The sequence below is a fragment of the Notamacropus eugenii genome, chromosome 6 (assembly GCF_028372415.1).
Source record: "Notamacropus eugenii isolate mMacEug1 chromosome 6, mMacEug1.pri_v2, whole genome shotgun sequence".
NCBI classification, from domain to species: Eukaryota; Metazoa; Chordata; class Mammalia; order Diprotodontia; family Macropodidae; genus Notamacropus; species Notamacropus eugenii.
This window is the reverse complement of record NC_092877.1, coordinates 369,956,158-369,976,259: the sequence shown is the minus strand read 5'-3', so window position 1 is coordinate 369,976,259 and position 20,102 is coordinate 369,956,158. Positions and strand designations below refer to the sequence as shown.

The 20,102-nt window shown below is 38.6% G+C and overlaps 1 protein-coding gene across 4 annotated transcripts in view; it reads left to right on the top strand.

The window, feature by feature from the left end:
- MME (membrane metalloendopeptidase) overlaps nt 1-20,102 on the top strand; it is a 130,232-nt gene that overhangs the window by 71,591 nt on the left and 38,539 nt on the right. For all 4 annotated transcript variants that reach the window (XM_072618674.1, XM_072618675.1, XM_072618676.1 and 1 more), the window contains 4 exons: nt 681-809; nt 3,672-3,770; nt 7,039-7,119; nt 11,645-11,748. In XM_072618674.1, coding sequence (XP_072474775.1) covers nt 681-809; nt 3,672-3,770; nt 7,039-7,119; nt 11,645-11,748 — 413 coding nt within the window. The remainder of the gene's footprint in view (nt 1-680; nt 810-3,671; nt 3,771-7,038; nt 7,120-11,644; nt 11,749-20,102) is intronic.

The window sequence follows — 20,102 nt, the reverse complement described above, 5'->3', positions numbered from 1 at the left end:
CTGTATTTAAAGCAACATTCATTCAGAGAGTGCCACAGGGAAAGTGATGTTCTATGGAGAAGTGGAACCATTTCATTAATCAGATTGTTTTGCTTTTGACTAATTGCTAAGTGCCATGGAGATTCCATAATACCAGGAGATTCTCAAACAGGACAGTTTTAATGCTGTAGTTCCTTGTATTTAGTGAAATCCCTGTGTTGGTACTTGAATGGATACCTACTTAATGCTTCTAGCTATGAGAATTTAGACTGAAATATTTAAAGGCAGGAATGTTTTATTTTTCTGTTTTAAGGGAGAGTGACCTGAAATCCTACCCTTCTCACAACAGAACATTAATTCTTATTTATATTGACAGCAAAGATGATGATCCAGTATTATATTCCACATCATTCCTGAAAAATATTAACATGTAGCCACAACAGAGAGTTGTAAGGACGCATTTGAACAGTGGTCCAGATTTCTTAAAAAATCATTTAGATAAATAATTCAATTGAATGGTATTTTTCCCTGCATTAGGAATGTGTACCCATTGAGTGAGGTCTCTGAATAGGACTTAAAGACCTTCAAGACCCTCCTGGGACATAGAGAATTTTGAAAGCATAGAATTCCACAAAGTTTTAACTTGACCTCGATTCTAGGACAAACCACCACAAATTCTATTTTATATCTCCCCTCAACAGGCTCTTTATGGCACAACATCTGAAACAGCCACTTGGCGACGTTGTGCTAATTATGTCAATGGGAACATGGAAAATGCAGTTGGACGACTTTACGTAGAAACAGCATTTGCTGGCAACAGTAAACACGTGGTAATGTTTTTGGCACAATTAACTTTGTTATTGTACTTAGCAATATAAAGCAGTAGTTAGAAATTTAGTTAACCATCTTATTTGTAGAGTACAAAGTCTGTAATTTTGGGGTTTATTCTCCCTGTAAATCTCATCATTACTAAGTTCTTTTTAATTTTTTTTAAATCAGCATAAAACCTATATAACTTGGGTTTCTCAATTGCTAATGCTTTTTTAAAGCATTTAAAACATGAAAAACTTGTCAGGAGAAATTAATTACATATAGAAAAATGGGAAAAATATTATTTCTTCAGCCTCATCTGGTCATATGTCTTTATAACTTTAAAGTGGCAGTGTTTGAAAGAATAACACAGCCAAAAGAATGTGGCCTCCATAGCATCCCTGGTTTTTCAGGAAGCTGACAACCTGTCAGAGGCTACCAAGATGTCTGATTCAATTAAAGCATTTTCCAGGATAATTCAAAATAGCCCCAGTTTCTCCAGGACTCTGTTTGCATGAAGGGGTGTGTGAATTCCTTGGAGTAAATCAAAATAAATGAAACAATAAATATACTGATTTTAAAATAATGTAAGATAATGAGTTGAATTATCAATTTTTTATAATAAAACTTGTTTTTTATATCTTTATAAAATATTTTGAATTTGCAATATATCTGCCTTTTTGCTACTTGTTTTACATAATTTGGCATTAAGTTCCAAGGATTTTGAGATATATGTGTATGTATGTATATATATCATACATATACATATACATATATGTAAGTATATATGTTCCTTGATTCTTCATCATAAAACCATACTTTTATTACTTTATATATCTTTAACCAAAAGTCCATTTTTCTAAGTCTAGCCCATAGATTTTCAAAAGAGTTTAAATTAAGATAGCTCTCATTGAAGTGTTTTATTTACACCTCGGATAAATTTTAACTTTTTGTGATGTGAGACATGGTGCAAAATTGTATTGCAGTATTTTTGCACAATTTGGGAATTTCTGTCATTTGCCTCCTCAATATGTGAACATGTTTATCAGAAGCCATCATGCCCTTAAAAACAAGCAAAAAAAAAAAAACAAAGACATGTTTCTGGGTGGATGTTTAAAGTGTGATGAACATCTGTCTGACAAGCTTACTTTTGCTCCAAGAGTATCAGGAGCTCAAGCATGCTCCAAGTCAGTCACATCAGTAAAAAATACTATGTTCAAAGCTTTTATGTTGGAGGGGAAGAGGAAAGAGGTGAGAGGGAATGAGTGAACTCTCTTTGGATTTGGCTTAAGGAGGGAATAACATACGCACTCATTTGGGTATGGAAATCTATTTTACCCTACAGGAAAGTAGGGGGGAAGGAGATAGGAGAGGGGAGATAGAAGGGAGGGAAGGTTGGGGGAAGGGGTAGTCAGAAGCAAACGCTTTGAGAGACAAAGTCAAAAGAAAGAAGAGAATAAATGGGTGGAAGATGGAGGGAAATAGTTAGTCTTTCACAACACGACTGTTATGAAAGTGTTTTGCATGACTACACATGCATAACCTATATCCAGTTGCTTACTTTCTTTGAGCATGAGTGGGGAGGGAAAAAGGGAGAGAACTTGGAACTCAAAAGTTTTAAAATTGAGTGTTAAAAATTGTTTTTACATGCAACTGGGACACAATATATACCGGCAATGGGGTATAGAAATCTATATTACTCTACAAGAAAATAAAGAGGATGGAGATAAGAGAAGCGGGTGCAGGGCATAGAAAGGAGGGCAGATTGGAGGAAGGGGTAATCAAAATGCATGCCATCTTGGGGCGGGGGAGGGGAGAGAAGGGGACAAAAATTGAAACTCAAAGTATTGTGGAAGTAAATGATGAAAACTAAAAATTAATTAAAATTAATTAACTCTTTTCAAATCTTCAGTACACTATCTTTTGTGTCAGGAAGCTAGGTGGTAGAGTGTATAGTGACAGGTCTGGAGTTCAAAGACTTGAGTTCCAGTCTGGCTTCAAACACTAACTATCTGTGTGACCCTGGGCAAGTCACTTAAGCCTGTTTGCCTGTTTTCTTATCTATAAAATGGGCCAAAGAAGAAAATGGCAAACCTCAAATAGGATCACAAAGAGTCTGGCACAACAGAAATTGCTGGACAGTAACTCATGACTGGTGCTTTTCTCTTCATGGCAATTTTTTTCTTTCACTGCTTTTCCCCCCTTTCTTCCAACTTCAGCAATCAATAACAGCCCTTCTGGTGGCCACATCATTCTGAGTCTTTGCTATTTTCTAAGAATTGTTTAGATCTTGTTGCAACAATAATAGAACACTTTGACTCACAGAATAATGGTTCTAGAGCTGAAAGTGACAAGGCCACCTTCTCTGCTTTCGTCATTTTACAAATGAAAGAGCTGAGATCCAGGGACATTCAATTACTGGCCCACAGTCAGCTCTTAGGTTTTTGTTCCTTTATTGTTTGTTTTCAAGCATTTTCTTTTGCACAATCATTGAAGCATGCTCAGAGTGTTCCTTACACGGATGCTGATGAAATCACAGATCTGGGGCCCCACCAGTACAAAACAAAGCAAAACAAAACAAAAAACTAAAGGTTTGAAGCACACTTGTCATCCACAGTCCCAAGGAAAGCTCTGCCATCCTCAGTCCCAAGCACGCTTTTATTTCTGGACATCTGCCATGATGCTAGTAGAAACTGCAGTAAACTACCTTGCAAATGGAGATTTTGATTTTTACTCTTTCTTTAGATAGTGTCATTTTGCCACAAGGTTAAACACTGAGTTACTATGTATCCCCACTGAGCTCCTGATTCTCTGGGAGCCTGGGAACCTCTTTAAAGAATGAACTGACCCTCTTCCTTCCCCTTGCATTTGGTTTGTTTCAGGTAGAAGATCTGATCTCGCAGATTCGAGAAGTTTTCATTAAGACTTTATATGACCTTCCTTGGATGGATGCTGAGACTAAAAAGAAAGCTGAAGAGAAGGTAGAGGCAAAATTAGGGCTTTCCCACAAGAGAAGGGGTGGGAGCACGGGCATAAAGCAACAAGAAAAGCATCACAGTCAAGGATCAGAGCATGAAAAAGGAGCATTCCTGCAAATGCTAGCCTGCCTGTATATGCTCCTTGATGGCACTTTTCCTATGGGCCTCATACTTTTTAGTGATTTTTTTGTCACTGTAACCATTGATAAGTCATAGACCATTCCAAGAGTTCATTTTTAAACTTCTCATATATTTTTTTTTTATTCAAAGCAAGTAAAAGATTGAAAAGGCCCAGTTGTATACAATGTGGTTAAGGATGTGAAGACTGTTGACCTGATCACAGTTGATTTGGTCCCTTGCAATTCCTCTAGAAACTTCAATCCATGCTCACAGCTTGCATGTTCTATGTTGATCCTGAAGTGGTCGACAAAACTGCAGTGAGAGGATGGAAAGCCACGTGCAGATGAGCCTTGTGCCATGTCTTAGCAAAGAAAAATGAAGTTCTAGTTCTTAAAAACAGGAAATGCATGGTTAAAAATCACATCACTTCTTCACCAGTAAAATGGGTATATCATCACCTACCTCAGGGAATTGTTGGAAGCAAATTTGTAAGCTTTAAAGCATGGCATGCATCACTTATTGCAGTTACTGTTATTATTATGTTGTATACATACTGTACAGAGAGACAGCCTGGCATGGTGGGTAGAGGGCTACCTTTGTTTGGGTCCTCCCCCATGGTTTCACAGGAACATAGATAATAAAGCTTGGTTATTCCAACCCCTTAATGTTACAGATGAGGAAACTGAGGCCCAGGGACTTTAAGTGATTTACCCAAGTTCACATAGGTAATAAAGATACCTAATAAGGAAGGATTTGATCCCAGATCTTCTCATTCTTAAGCCTGTTCTTTTCCACTGTACCACATTGCTGCTCTGGGGCAGCTAAGTGGTGCTACAGTAAATAGAGGGTCAAACTGGAGTCAGGAAGATGCACCTACTAGCTGTGTGACCCTGGACACTTAACCTTGTTTGCCTCAGTTCCCTCATCTGTAAAATGAACTGGAGAAGGAAATGGCAAACCACTCTAGTATCCTTGCCAGGAAAACCAAATGGGGTCAGGAAGAGTTGGACACAGCTGAAAAATGACTGATTGAACATTTTCTCTCTCCTAGCCCAACTCCCACATTTTACATGTGGGAAAAAGCCCAGAAAGGTTAGACTTGCCTGAAGGCAAGAGCCAGTGTGAGCTCAGGTCCCCTCATGATGAATCTATCATTCTTTCTGCCTTACCACATCACCTCCTAACTTCTCAGGACCTAAGGCACATTTCTCATCCTACAAAGTAAAAGTAAATTGCAGTGGTGGAGGGAGCTTTCACACTAGGAATTCTTTACATTGATGAAATCACAAATTGAACCATATAGCAATTAATCATTGCATCAAAAAGCATTTATTAAGCACCTGCTATTTACCAGTCACTATGCTAAGGCACTGAGGCTACAAATGAGACAAACTCTGCTTGCCCTCAAGGAGCTTACCTATGTGGGGATGTATGTTGTCAATTATGAGTATATTGATACATGCATATATTATATTATTGCATATAATATGTGCATAAATATAATACGCATAGACATATATACTTAACTGCACATTATGAACTATACATAGTACATATAAAGTAAAAACATGTTATTCATGTATATGTATGGTATGTACTATGTCTGTGTATTATGTAATTAACTATGCGCCTATTAAATATAAGTATACATTATATGTAGCCCTCCCTCGCTCAAAACAAAGTCAAGTGCAAGTGATGTCATTATTCTCTGATGGCATGGTCTTTGGTGATGAAGGACGAACTCACACGCACACACACGTTATATATAAGACATGTACATGTATATGATACATGTATATATGTCTGTGTGTATATGTGCAACCTGTAGTTGCAGAATTGGATAAAGAGACTTTGGATTCCACCTACACAATTAGCTTACCCATTGTCTAAGTAATTAACTATAAATGAGACCCATTCAGACCAATTTTCTAAGTGGTAAGTTAATAAACAGCGTCACTATCCCCTATTGATCTCTGTTGTGTTCTCTGGGATTGGGACATTTTGGGATAAGATTAATAAGAGTTCATGTTGATAAGAAATAGTTTTAATTGGCCAAATCTGTAGCAAAGATCAGTTCTATTCTAAATTATGAGGAATGCCAAACTAGTGGCATTTCCTTTTATGACCCAAGGGAGAAAAGGAAATTACTATAGAAATAATTAGCCTCAATTTCGACAAAACCCACTCCCCAACATGGCCGTGTTGTGACCATCTCCTGCTACAGTCCCATAGTTATTGACATTGGGGCTGAGGTGACAAAATCCCTTCTATAATAGTTGTGAAGCTTCATTCTTTGGGATTGAGGGAAACAAAGGTAATTCATTACAAAGCTGCAACATGCAAACGAATAGTTGCATTTATAACTTCTTTGGAAAATTAATTCCACATGTAGACAGATGTGAAACTCAAACTGAAGTTTTCAGGTCAGTGTGGCAATAACCTGTCATTGGTAGAGCACATAGGAATGGCATGTATTTAATAGGTAGGCAAGGTGAGCCGGCAGATGTACTGAAGGACCACTCATCTTTTCCATTCAGTTAAACAATGTTATTCCCTCAACCTTGAAGGGGCTGAGGCCCCATAATCTACGTGGATTGTCTTGAAAAATAACTGGGTTGATGATATAAAACTGTAAAGTTGGCATGGCACCTCTAGCATTGTACCAAGAGCATCTACCCTAAGCCTGCAAACACTTTCTGTTTTCTCAGCCAGATTAATGTAGCAGAAAGATGATTATGGGCAGCTGGAATGGCAGCCCACACCATCAGCCCTCACATAATACATAAGTGAGAACCTTTCTGTAGAAAAACAGTTTCATAAAATGCAGACACATATAGGCAGCGGTGCTTGTCAATTTTCATTTCTGGTAAATTTCTTGGGAAAGCTGCACCACATGAGAAAGGCCTTGTAAAAATTAAGCACCAACCTTGCTTTCGTACCCTTTGGATTTTTGGAAAATGGGATTTTTTAGTGTACTCTGGGAGCCTACGATTGACGGGGCTCCTTCTTACTTGCGAGTACATAGGTATCAAGAGGTTCTATTTGTTGTTTTGTTGGGTTTTTTTTGTAAATAAAATTTCTCCAGTTCCTTGTGATTTTTATTTCAGTTTTTTCCAGTCAATTTCCAAATTGAATCTTCTCATTTTTCTAGGCCAAGGCAATTAAGGAAAGGATTGGCTATCCTGATGACATCATTACAAATAATGATAAACTAAACAAAGAGTACAGTGAGGTAAGTTTGTAAGGGAATGGGCACATGATGCTCAGCGCTGGTTGAACTGCATTTACTGTGGGATTTGGGGGCATATTGGCATCATACAATTTATATGTTGTTATGTTCTCTTTTAAATGTTTTCTTCCTGCCCTCAACACAATGGCTTTATTAACCTCATCATCTGACTTCTCAGGGCCCCAAGAAAGTGCAAGGCATTGTCCTGATCTATATTCTTAAAGGAACTTTCCTCACTGGCTCTCCCTAGACCAATGAAATCACTGAACTACACAATCAGTTTTTTAAAAATGTTTAATTCAAGCCAACAAACATTTGGTAAGCAACTGTTATGGCCTACTGGAGAAGGAAATGGCAAACCACTCCAGTCTCTTTGCAAGAAAACCCCAAATGAGGTCACAAGAGTTGGACATGACTGAAACAACTTAACAACAATACTCTCTCCTAAGCACTATACTAGAGTCTAAGGACAGAGACAGAAAGGAAACAATCCTGATTTCAACAAATGTATGTTCTCTGAATCAGAGATGTGGAGGCCATGCATTCCAGAAAGGGCTCGGTGGAGATGATCAAGTTTGTGCACAGACATGCAAAAGTGTGGTACTCCAGAATGACTAAAACCTAGACTGTGTCCTAGGGATAGTGTGAGGAAACCTTCCAAAGGACCTGGATTAAAGTGTCTTAAACTCTAAGCTTCGATATTTGTGCTTTATTTTAGGGAAAATAGGGAGTCATTTCACTAAGACAATGTCATGGCCAGACTTATTCCTCTCTGGAAGGTTATTTTGGCAGCTCTGTGGATGTGGATCAGAGGAGTAAAGTAGAGCAGGAATATCAGTTAACAGTCAGAACTAAGGTGATGAAGAGCCAAATCAGGGCTGTGGCCAAAGAAGAGAGAGTTCAGTCACAATCACCAGACTCACCTTTGGAAACTAATGATACCAAGTTAAAAACTGTGTCTATGAGATGGTTCATTGTTCAAGCTGGGATCTTACCAGCACGGGTTCTAGCCCCAGTCACGTTTAACATTATTTCAGCCTCTAACCAGATCGGTAACTGAAGAATAATGAGAGAAAAAGAGGGGAATTTGAAAGAGCTAAGAGATTCCAAGTCCTTAGCAGGGAGTTTTGCATCATCATGAGTGGCCCCCCCCCAAGTAAAGGTCATTCATGCCTAAAACCCCTAGGATCTCTTCCTTCCCTGTCTCCTCCCTTAGATGGCTGATGTCAGGGTGTATTACTTTACTTTTCCAAATACAGTTTTGGAGCTCATTTCCTCTCCTACAAACATTCTATTTCCCAAGGCTCCTCTCATCTTCTGAGGATGTTTTTGAGGTTCTATCTTCAATGAAGTCTACATTCACATTCACACTCACGCACACGCACGCACGCACGCACACGCGCGCACACACACACACACACACACACACACACACACACACACACACACACACACACACACACACACTGCATCTCACTACATGAGGATGAGTGAAAATAAATTAGCTCCACAGGGAATTTAAGAAATTTCAGAGGGAGAGTGGACACATAGACTGTCTCTACTTAAAATATCCATTCTTCCCCAACAGTGAAGCCCAAAATGAGGGAGCAAAGAATCCAGAATTTATTCTGGTCAATTGTGAACAAAATTCTCACTCCTAAGGGAGAAAACATCTAAAAGTGTAATCAAGCCGGTAGTCCGTGTACTCACACTTTATCAGCTAAAATAAGTCCTTCATCAGTCCCTTTATTTTTCCTTTTTTTTTTTGAAGGGAGAGAGAGAAAATAAATAGATGCTTAAATGTTTATTTTTTGAAAAAATAAATTAATGAAATTTAAAAACAGAAAATCAAGGACTATACTGCTTAGGATCTCTTTGGCTTTTTTAATGCAATTCAGTTCAACAATCATTTATTAAATGCCAATTATGGAACTGGAACTATGCTGGGAACTGAGGGTACAAAGACATAGAATGAAACCATTCCTACCCTCAAGGAGTTTAAGGGCCTATCGCCTAGGAAACCTTCATCTGCCTATCTCCCTCCCCCCACCCCCCACCTGACTCTCCCTGTTTCTCTCACTCCCTCTTCCCCTCTTCCCCTCTTCCTCTCCTTCCCTTCTCTTTCCTCTTTCTCTCACCTTCTCTTTCCTTTCTCTCCCTTTGTTTACTGTTTCTCCCTCTCATTTTCTCTCTCTGATCTTTCTCTCTTCTCTCTCCTCTTTCTTCTCTTTACTGTCTATCTTCTTTCTCTTCTTCTTTCTCCCTTACCTCCCTTTCCCTTTCCTCTTTCTGTCTCCTCTCCCCCCATTTACTTGTTTGACAGCTAAGTTAACAAGAGAGAGAAGGCAGAGATGGGAGGAGGTAGGGAATGGCCTTTTCACCTCCCAGGTCAGAACTCAGACCTTTCCTCCACTGTGGTCCCCCCGACTCTTGCCATTACTGGCTATCCCAAAGTAAGTCTCACCCTAGAGGCAGAGGAAGAGGCTGGGGTCCTGAAGGCTTTTCCATCTCAGCTTACCATTCCACATCCTTGACTCAAAATTACTAAGGCCTATAAAAGCCCAGTATTTCCTAAATTTATCCAGTTCTATATCCTTATGGTATCTTTTAATTTTCTCATTGCCACAGCCTAGGGAATATTTTTACGGACACCTAGGTGATACCATAGTGCACAGAATGCTGGTCTTGGAGTTAAGAAGAAATTTTTGTGAGTTCAAATCTGGCTTCAGACACTTACTAACTGTGTGACCCTGGGCAAGTCACTTTGCTCAGTTGGCCTCAGTTTCCTCATCTGGAAAATGAGCTGAAGAAAGCAAAGGCAAACCACTCCAGTATCTTTGGCAAGAAAATCCCAAATGGGGTCATGAAGAGTCAGCTATGACTAAGAACATCAAGAAAAAGAGGATATTTTTACTGAAAGAATTTTTAGAAGGGTGCATTGGAACTGATCTATCCAAGTAAATGAGAATATTGGCTCTTTCATCTATTTCAACTTGGACGTGCCTACAGACATTTGGAAACAATGAAAGGTTATTATTATCATTCAGTTTCATTACTGATGAACAGAGATAAATCCCCAAATCTCTTTTACCTTATGTATAATTAGAAACTAGATTTATAGCTTTTAAATTGGTTGTAGTAGAAAAAGACATTTCCTACCATGGAGGACAGATATTTCCTCGTAAATGAGTTGTTTCTGTTTTGTTTTCTAGTGGACAGATGGTATGGAAGGTGGAGGTTGCAGGGTCACAGTAGCTGTCAGATTGGGGTGACAGAAAAACACAATGAAGGAAGTTCAAGAACCACTTGTTTGAGCCAAAACCCAAATACTGGAGAGAACTTCAAAGCATTAAAAGAATGCAAAGTACAGTTTGAAATCAGTGTATGTACTGAGGACAGTATCATTATTGCAGAAATAAATGAATTTCATACAGCAAAACTAGGATTTTACACCAGCTTTCCATATCCTATATAGCACACTGAAACATGGTATATGGGAATTAATTTGAAGGATATATGGTGACAAAACATTTTTAAAGCGTGCATTGAAGATGGATTTTTTTTTTACAGTGGGTATAATGATTTGCCTAAATGCAAAGAAATACTTTAGATCATTCAAAGCTATTAAGATTAGAGACAAGATCAGCTCTGTCCTGTTGAGGTGGAATTGTCTCTTTGAGTACTCACTACCTTGATAATGAATGAGCATTGGCTTAGATGACCTCTGAGGTCCCTCCTAGCTCCAAGTCTGTGAACCTTTGCACTTGGGAATTCCTCAAGGCCAAGATCACCATCTTAAATATCTCATAGATACTCCTACTACATTCTCATTGTTTGGTTCCCATGGTTTTAAGTGTGTTGATATTTCAGTTGGGTTGAATCATCCTTATAGTATTTAGCAGGATGGATGAGCCCATTTGGAAACAAACTAGTCTACCTCAAAATGAGAGTGTCGCTGCACATAAGCCACAATCTATGACCTAACCTTTCAAAACATAAATAAAAATTATGGCATAGTATCATCTCTCTGATATTTATGTACTTGTAACTATTTGCATAGTTACGAAATTAATGGATCTCAATCAATCGTCCCATTTCTCTGAATCATCATTTTCTCTGCTTTCCCTCTCAGAAATCTACTTTCCATGTGACTCACGACTCCTCTAAATGAACTGTCTTCCCTGTTAGTATTCTGAATAAGTTCTGATAAGGTAGAAGCTTCTAGGTCTTGCTTAATTGGAGATGTGCCTGAATTTTTTTCTTTTATTGTCATTCATATATAATCCATCAATGATTCTTCTGTGACAAGTCTATGTGACCTCTGTGTGATATGGGCAAAACCAAGTCCTACTTCGGTCATTTTAAATAGAAATTTAATGTTTATTGGCAATTCATAGAATTTGAGAAAATATTCCTTCTTTACCAGAAGAGATGCATATATTACTTAATAACATATGAAAATAACCTAAAAGCAAGGTATTGCTGTTGGGTTTCTAACCAAAAGCAATATTTTCTCTACTTCATTTAGCTGAACTACAAAGAAGATGAATACTTTGAGAATATCCTAAAAAACCTGATGTTTGGCCAAAATAAACAACTAAAGAAGCTCCGAGAAAAAGTGGACAAGGAAGAGTATGTATACTCTCATTTTCTTTGGGCTTTGTTTTGGATTGTTCTTGATACCTTTCATGTTTGCATGCCCTAAGTCCTACAATCTGTGCCTTCTCCATGAGATATCCCTTGTAACAAAGAATGAAAAAGAGAAAAACCAAGAACTCTGCTGAAATATCCAAGTCTAGCCCTTGTTTGGCTTAGAATTCTTCCTTGTTCCATGACAAGAGGCTACTACCACTTCACAGAAGGGCAAGAGGCCCTCAAGGTCCTTAATCTTCTCCCAAGCTGAGGCTGATCCCTAGAAGTACACAACATTGTTTCGTTTTGGTTTTTGTTCTCTCCAGTGTCACTGTGTGTATACATATATGTGTGTGTATGTGCATGTGTCCAGCCTCATAAATTTATGGGGTGAGTAATCCTGTGCAAATCCCTTAAACCTCTGTCTGCCTCAGTTTCCTCATCTGTAAACTAAGAATCATAATAGCACATCCTCCCAGAGTTGTTGGTGAAAATCAAATGAGATAATAATTGTAAAGTTCTTGGCACGTGTTAGCTCTCCTTATCATAATTATTCCAGATTGCTTTCACGAATAGCCAAACAAATTCAGAACTCTAACAACAACTTACTGTCATACTTTTCTTTCCCCCAGCCTCTCTTAGAAAGACTACTGTCATCTTTTGTCATATATACCCAACTCTTGGGTGTAAGGTGAGACCTCAGAGTTGTTTTGATTTTTGTTGTTTCTCAGTCATTTCTGTAGTTTTCAGCACTTTGTGACCCCATTTGGGATTTTCTTGGCATGGATACTGGAGTGGTTTGCCATTTCCTTCTCCAGCTCATTTTACAGAGGAGGAAACTGAGGCAAACAGGGTGAAGTGACTTGCCCAGGGTCACACAGCTAATAAGTGTCTGAGGCAGGATTTGAACTCAGGAAGATGAATCTTCCTGACTCTAGACCCAGTACCCTATCCACTGTACTGCCTAGTTGCCCAATCACTTGGAGCTAGGAGGGAGGTCATCTAATCCAATGCTAATTAATTAGCAAGGTAATGAGAGGCTTTGATTTTACCTTTTTCTTAATATTAAGGATTCAGAACAATCTTTCATTCAGTCATTGATAGTTAACAATTCTTTTTCTGAAAACTGTTCATGCTCTTTGAGTACTAAGACCACTGGTAAATGTCTGTTGCTCTTACGTACATATATATATTCATTAATTCCCTGTATATCTTGGATATCAGACACTTAGGAGAGTATTTGAAGCAAAGATTTTTCCCTCCCCCATTTTCACCTTCCCTTATGTTACCTTCATTGGTTTTGTTTTTACGTAAACATTTTTCAGTTTCATATTATTGAAATTGTCTTCTTCAATCTCCTCTATCCCTTGTTTAGTTAAGAATTCTCCCCTAGTCAAAATTATGGAACGTACTTTTCTAATTATTTTATGGTATCAACTTGAATATCAAATAATGTCCTCATTTTTAGTTTATTGTTCTGTGTAGCAAAAGATACAGAGCTAACTCTAATTTCTGCCTAACAGATTTCCAGCAGTTGTTGTCAGATAGGGAGCTCTTCCCCCCAGGAATATTGACATTGATAATCCATTCATATAATATTTTATTTCATTATAATATTTTGTTCCCTTTCCATCTCCTGATGTGAAATGTCTTTCTCAGTAGCATACAACTCAGTAATGTCACAACAACCCCAGTATGCTCGTTGATCTTTAGGACTAGCCAGCTTTTTATGGTCATACCAATGTTCTAAGAACTTGCCTCCATTTCAACATTTGTAACTCAAGACCTCCAAGCTATGTCATTTCTTCATTTTCTCATTTTTTCCTTCATCCCTGCTCTGTCCCCCACTTTGCTTGATCACTCACCTTCTCTCAGATAGACTGATCCAATACCTCTTTGGTCCAATCCATGGATCACTTCCTACTATTCTCATCCCATTGGAATTTTACACATGATCTTCAATCTTGCACCAAGCATTCAGTTGAGTCCGTTGCCTTCCTGAATTGGAAGTACAGATTTACAGAGTATTAAAAAGTAGTCAGTTCAGAGGAAATACTTCCCCTAGGTGCACCCATTGCCTGTTACCTACCATGCTAAATGTGGAGTCATGAAGACTCAGGCTCAAATATGACCTCAAATGAACTCTTTGACCCAGACAAGTCATTTAATCCGTGTGAACTTCATGTAAAATGGGGTTACTAATAGGACCTAGCTCACAGGATTATTGAAGGATAATGTGTTAAGGTATTATGTGAAGGTCAACTCTTAACTATAATTTTAGGGCTCCAGGAGTTCTCCTTCCTCCACTTAATTCTCAAATGAACTTCTTTATTTGAAAATAATAAATAGTTCATTTAGTGAGTGGTGAAAGGTGGTTTTGGTGAAGTAGAAGGGGGAGGAGGAAAAACAAACATTAAGTAACCACCAAAAACATGCCAGGCCTTGTGCTAAGCACTTTTTTTTTCTTTAAGTATTCCATTTGATCTTCACAACAATCCTGGGAGGTTGGTGACATTACTACCTTCCTTTTGTCTTAATTTGAACTTGTCTTCCTGACTCCAGACTCAATGCTCTAGACATTGTACCACCAAACTGCCTTGTAGAAAAACCTGTGCTTGAACTCAGGAATCTTATGTTCAAATGGTTCCTCAAACATTTAATAGGATGTGGGCTCATGGGCAAGCCAACTGACATTTCAGAGCCTCAGTTCCCTCATCTATGAAACGGGTCTGATAATAAGTACATTATCTTACTCAATGGACAATAGATCTAGAGATGGAAAGTCTGCCCTTTCTCCTATTAAAAAGGAGGAAACAGAATCAAGTGATTTGCCCAAGGTCACACACAGATAGTAAACATCAGGAGGTAGGATTGAAACCTTGTCCTCAGAGATTCCTCCCCTGTACCATGTTGTCTGCCAAGGAAAGAGCTTTGCAAGTTTTTAGGGTCCCTGAAAATGAGAGCAACTATTACCTCTATGTAGATAAATTTACTAGCTCATTTGTCTACATCTTTGCCTGTCTCTTAAGTGTAGGTCCCTCAGAGACAGGGAACGTTCAGTGTTCACATCCTTGTAGAACACCCAGGACAGCATCATGCTGAAGCAGGTGGCTTCATAAATTCCTTTGCATGATGGCAGTGATGCCCCTGTACTCATTATCAGGAGTAAAGACTGAAATTTGACCTAGGTCCCTTCATAGCTTTACTGACAGATACCCAGAGATAGCAGCAGAACGTTCTGAGCACTTACAATGCCAGGATGCTTTTAAACACAGACTGACTTCAGGGTGAGGGATGGAGCCAGAAATCTACTGGTCTGAGAGAAGCAGGAACGAATCACACCATTTCTGAGCTAAATGTTGAGAATCCCAGGTTCAGAAAGAGAAAGGTCAGGGGGGTAATATACTTAACTCTACAGCTACTACATCCTGCATCTGGAACCCCTAATACTCAGTGAAAAGATCAGCCTGTCAATCTGAAAAAAGAAAATCGCCTTGTTATGTAGCTTTTTTTTTTCAATTTTGAAAATGTCTTTCATCCACCAGAACATATTTCATGTCTTTAAAATACTCAGAATTTGAACTGAAAAGCTGTGCTATATAGATGCCAGCAGACAAAGCTGAGAGACAGAATAGGTGTTGGGTAATCATGGCATTTGATTGGAGGAGGGGAAAGGGCAGGTTATGTAAGTGCAAGCAATGAAACCTAAAAAGATCTGAAGAAAAGAATATTCAGGTAATCCATAGAACTAGTGGAGTCAAATCAAGTAGGCTCTATTTAGAGCTTACTACATGCTTTTAAGTCACCCCTGAATCATAGAGTTGGCAGGAACCTTGGTAACCATCTAATCCAAGCCAAATGTGAAGGCACCCCAGCAGTAACATAGCCAACAAGTGGTCATCCAGCCTCTGCTGGAGGAAATCCAAAGAGACTTCCAAGCATCAATTTAGCTGCAGGGAATATCAGATCTGGTCACAGTCTTGCCTCAGTGAATCTCTGATCGATCACTTAGTCTGTTCGTCTCTGGTGCAACTGATTCAAAGTCAAGGAACTGAGGAAATCAGAAAATCTGCCTATACTCCAATACTTGGGCATACTTTCTGCTCTTTGACTTAAAAAAAATAACCATAAAAAAACACAGATAAAGATGGAAAAAGGTGTTGTGTTTATATAGTCCCCAGGGTCATCAATGTCAAATTTCAAAATCATTTCAAGCATCTTGATGATTGGAGTCTTGTGTCTGGGGTGTCACATTTTAGGAAGGGCACTCACAGGTTGTGTGGTTTGTACTTCATTCTTGGAAGAGGACCATGACATCAAGAAGACTATACAGATGAGAACAACCAAGGTGGTGGATGGTCTCAAGTTCATGCCTCATGAGGGTCAATTGAAGGAACTTGGGGTGGACTTGGAGAGGTGTCCTTGATAGCTGGCTTTAAATATTTGAAGAAAGATGGTATAGGAATGTTCTCATTGGTCCCAGGGGACAGATAAGAGACAAATTTTAGCTTGCTTTCAGGAAAAACCCTTCATGGTAGTTAGGCATTTGTCTCCCATTGGAAGTCTTTAGGCAAAGTCTAGAAGACCACTGTTCAGTTATTTTGTAGAGGTCATTCTTCTAGGTAGTATTTGACCTCAGTAGCCCCTTTCCTCTGGTTTTCAGTTCTGTTACATTTATATGAGAATCACATTCATGTTGTTCATAAGTTAATGAATTGATAGCATCTCTAAACATGCCATTGTTCTGGTACATGAGCTGTGAATTTAAACTTCCTTTTTGGACGGACAGGAGGCCCCATGAAGAAAAACCTGGGCCAGCCCTCTGTCATTTCTATATCTGTTTCCCAACTTCAGATTATCGTTGGGATTCCTCGGAGCAGAACTTTTCATGGTCTTAACCATGAAGCATCGTGCCAATATTTGTATATCATGCTTTGCTGAGCAATTGTGTCACTTTTCATAAAACACAGTGAGTTTTTCAATTCCAGGCCCTGACTTCTAATGCATCAAAAACCTGGAACTAAAATGGCAAAACTCAAGCCTAAACTCACTGTTTTACTCTGATGAAAGTCTTCAGGCAAAAGTAAAACACGGTATGCAGACAAATCCCAGGTTTAGAAATAATTATTTATGTGTGAAGAGCACATCCAAGTTCAATGCCTTGTATGTGAACTGCTCTGAGGTTGGCTGACATTTCTACACTTGGATAGATGGAAGTAGAATCATGGAGGTTAAAGTACCAACAGTCAGCACAAGGCCCTAACTGCTCCTGAAATGGTTGTTGGGAGGCAGTATAGTGTAATGGAAAGAGCCTTGGATGTGGGATCAGGACATCTCAGTTAGGATTTAGACTTTGCTGCTTACTAACTTTGTGAGACTGGAGAAGTCAGGTCAATTGAAAAGTTTTTATTAAGTTTTTACTCTGCCAGGCCCTAGGAATGGAAAGACAAATGTAAAGGCTCTGTCCTTGAGGACTTCTATTGGTAGAGACAGAGTAATTTGGGAGAGAGCACTGATGAAGGCACTCAGCAAAGCCCTCCTGGCACTTGAGTTGAGCTTTTTAAGGGAACTCAGAACCAAGTCATTTGTTTCCTCAAGTGGGCCTCAGTTTCCTCAAAAGATATGGCTGGACTAGGTGATCTTAAGGACCCTCTAAAACTCTTGACATTTTATATTTTTATATTAATTTTGTTTTTAGTATTCTACAATCACTACCACAAAACTTAGATTTTTTCCCCCCTACATAACCCCTACTACCCTCCTCCCTCCCCAAGACAGCATGCAATTCTATATAGGATCTACACATACATTCCTATTGAATACATTTTCACTACAGTCATGCTGTGTAGAAGAACTAAAATAAATGGGAGAAATCATTTAACAAGCCAAAACATTAAACACATTCTAAAAATGATATGCTACATTCTGCGATTGAATTCTATAGTTCTTTCTCTGGATGTGGAAGGCATTTTGCCTTAGATCATTGGGAATTTTTTTTTTAAGTCACTGCATTGCTATGAAGATCCAAGTCTACCAGAAAAAACTCACACACTGTGCTTGTTGCTGTGCACAAAATTCTCCTGGCTCTGCTCCTTTCACTCAGCATCAGATCATATAACTCTTTCCAGGCCTCTCTGAAGTCTTCTTGTTCATCATTTCTTACAGCACAACAGTATTCCATTATATTCGTATACCATAATTTATTCAGTCATTCCCCAATTGATGGGCATCCCCTTGATTTCCAGTTCTTGGCCACTACAAAGAGTGCTGCTATAAATATTTTTGTACATGTGGGACACTTCCTCATTTTTATGATCTCTTGGGGATATAGTCCTAGCAACGATATTGCTGGGTCAAAGGGTATGCACATTTTTATAGCCCTTTGGGTATAGTTCCAAGTTGTTCTCCAGAATGGTTGGATGAGCTAACAGCTCCACCAACAATGAATTAGTGTTCCAACTCTCCCACATCCTTTCCAACATTTATCATCATCTAACATGTTCTGTCATGTTAACCAATGGGATAGGTGTGATGTGGTACCTCAGAGTTGTTTTGATTTGCATCTCTCTAACCAAAAGTGATTTAGAGCATTTTTTCATATGACTATAGATATCTTTAATTTCTTCCTCTGAAAATTGCCTGTTCATATCTTTTGACCATTTATCAATTGGGGAATGACTTGTATTTTTGTAAATTTGACTCAGTACTCTATATATTCTAAAAATGAGGCATTTATCCATGAGATTAGCTGTAAAAACTCTGCCAGTTTTCTACATCCCTCCAAATTTTGATTGCACTGGGTTTGGTTGTGCAAAAACTTTTCAGTTTAATGTAATCAAAATTATCCATCTTGTACTTCATAAAACTTTCTATGTCTTCTTTAGTCAAAAATTCTTCCCTTCTCCATAAATCTGATAAATACACTATTCCTTGCTCCTCCAGTTTGTCCATGGTATCAATCTTTATACCTAGATTGTGTACTCATTTGGACTTTACTCTGGTGTAGTATGTCAGGCATGGGTCTATGCCTAGTTTTCTCAGCAATTTTTGTCGAACACTGAGTTCTTATCCCAGAACCTGGGGTCCTTGGGTTTATCAAACAGGAGAGTGCTATTTTCATTGCCTACTGTGTCTTGAGTACCTAGCATATTCCACTTGTCTGCCCTTCTGTTTCTTAGACAGTATTAAGTGGTTTTGATAATTGCTGCTTTATAATACAATTTGAGATCTGGTAGCCTTAGGCCACCTTCCCAAGCATTTTTTTTCCATTAGTCCCTTGATATTCTGGACTTTTGTTCTTCCAGATGAATTTCTATATTATTTTATCCATCTCTAGAAAGTAATTATCTGATAGTTTAATTGGTATGGCACTAAATAAATAAATTAATTTCGGTAGAATTTAGGTCATTTTTATTATATTGGCTCAGCCTACCCATGAGCAATTGATATTTTTCCACTTACTTAGCTTTGACTTTATTTGTGCAAAAAGTGTCTTGTAATTGTGTGACATTTTATATTTGTACGAACATTCAGAGTCAGGTCAGAAAGTGACCTTCACCTCATCCCCATCTGTCCAGCTCTACCAGAAATGGAGGCTAATTGGTAGGCAGATAGCAGCCAGGTGGTGAAGGACTGGCCAGGGAGTCAAGACCTTAACTAGCTGACTATTTTAAGCTATGTACTTCCCCCTCTGACATTTAACCTTCACATTTACAAAATCAGGGAGTTGAATTCTGAGTTCCCCTCTATATCTAACATTCCATTTTTATGAACATCATAGTTTGCGAGATGAGAGGGAGAAATAAGAGAGGATGGAAAAAAGCCCAAAAAGGTTTCCTTTTTAATTCACCATGACAGTTCCCAGCAATGCTGTAAAGTGAACAAAGAGCAAAAATGTATAAGAAAGTCTCATGTTCTCTGGGAGGTACTGAACCAACCATTTCTTTTTTTATTTAATTTTTATGGATCTTTTGTTTTTCAAATAAAGTTCCTCCCTCTGCTACACAAGAGAGCTATCCCCTGGCTAGTTCTGATCATCAGGAAGCTCTTCCTCACATGATTTATGACAATAACTTGCTCAGACTGGAAGACTGAACAAGGGACAAGCAACTCTGATGTCAGATATCTAAAATTCCTCTTTGCCATCAGGCCAAAAGTGAACATTTCAGATAATCCCCCCAGCACACCCAGCCAAACCAACACAAATCAGCTTTTACTATCTCCCTGGATGCATTTTTGTTGGATGTGAAAAGTTTTCATTCTCTAAAAACTGATTTTTAATGTTCAAGGAAGTCATTGGGGAGGGAGTCCTAACAAGTTTAAGGTTGACTTTTATACATTATTGTACATGGATC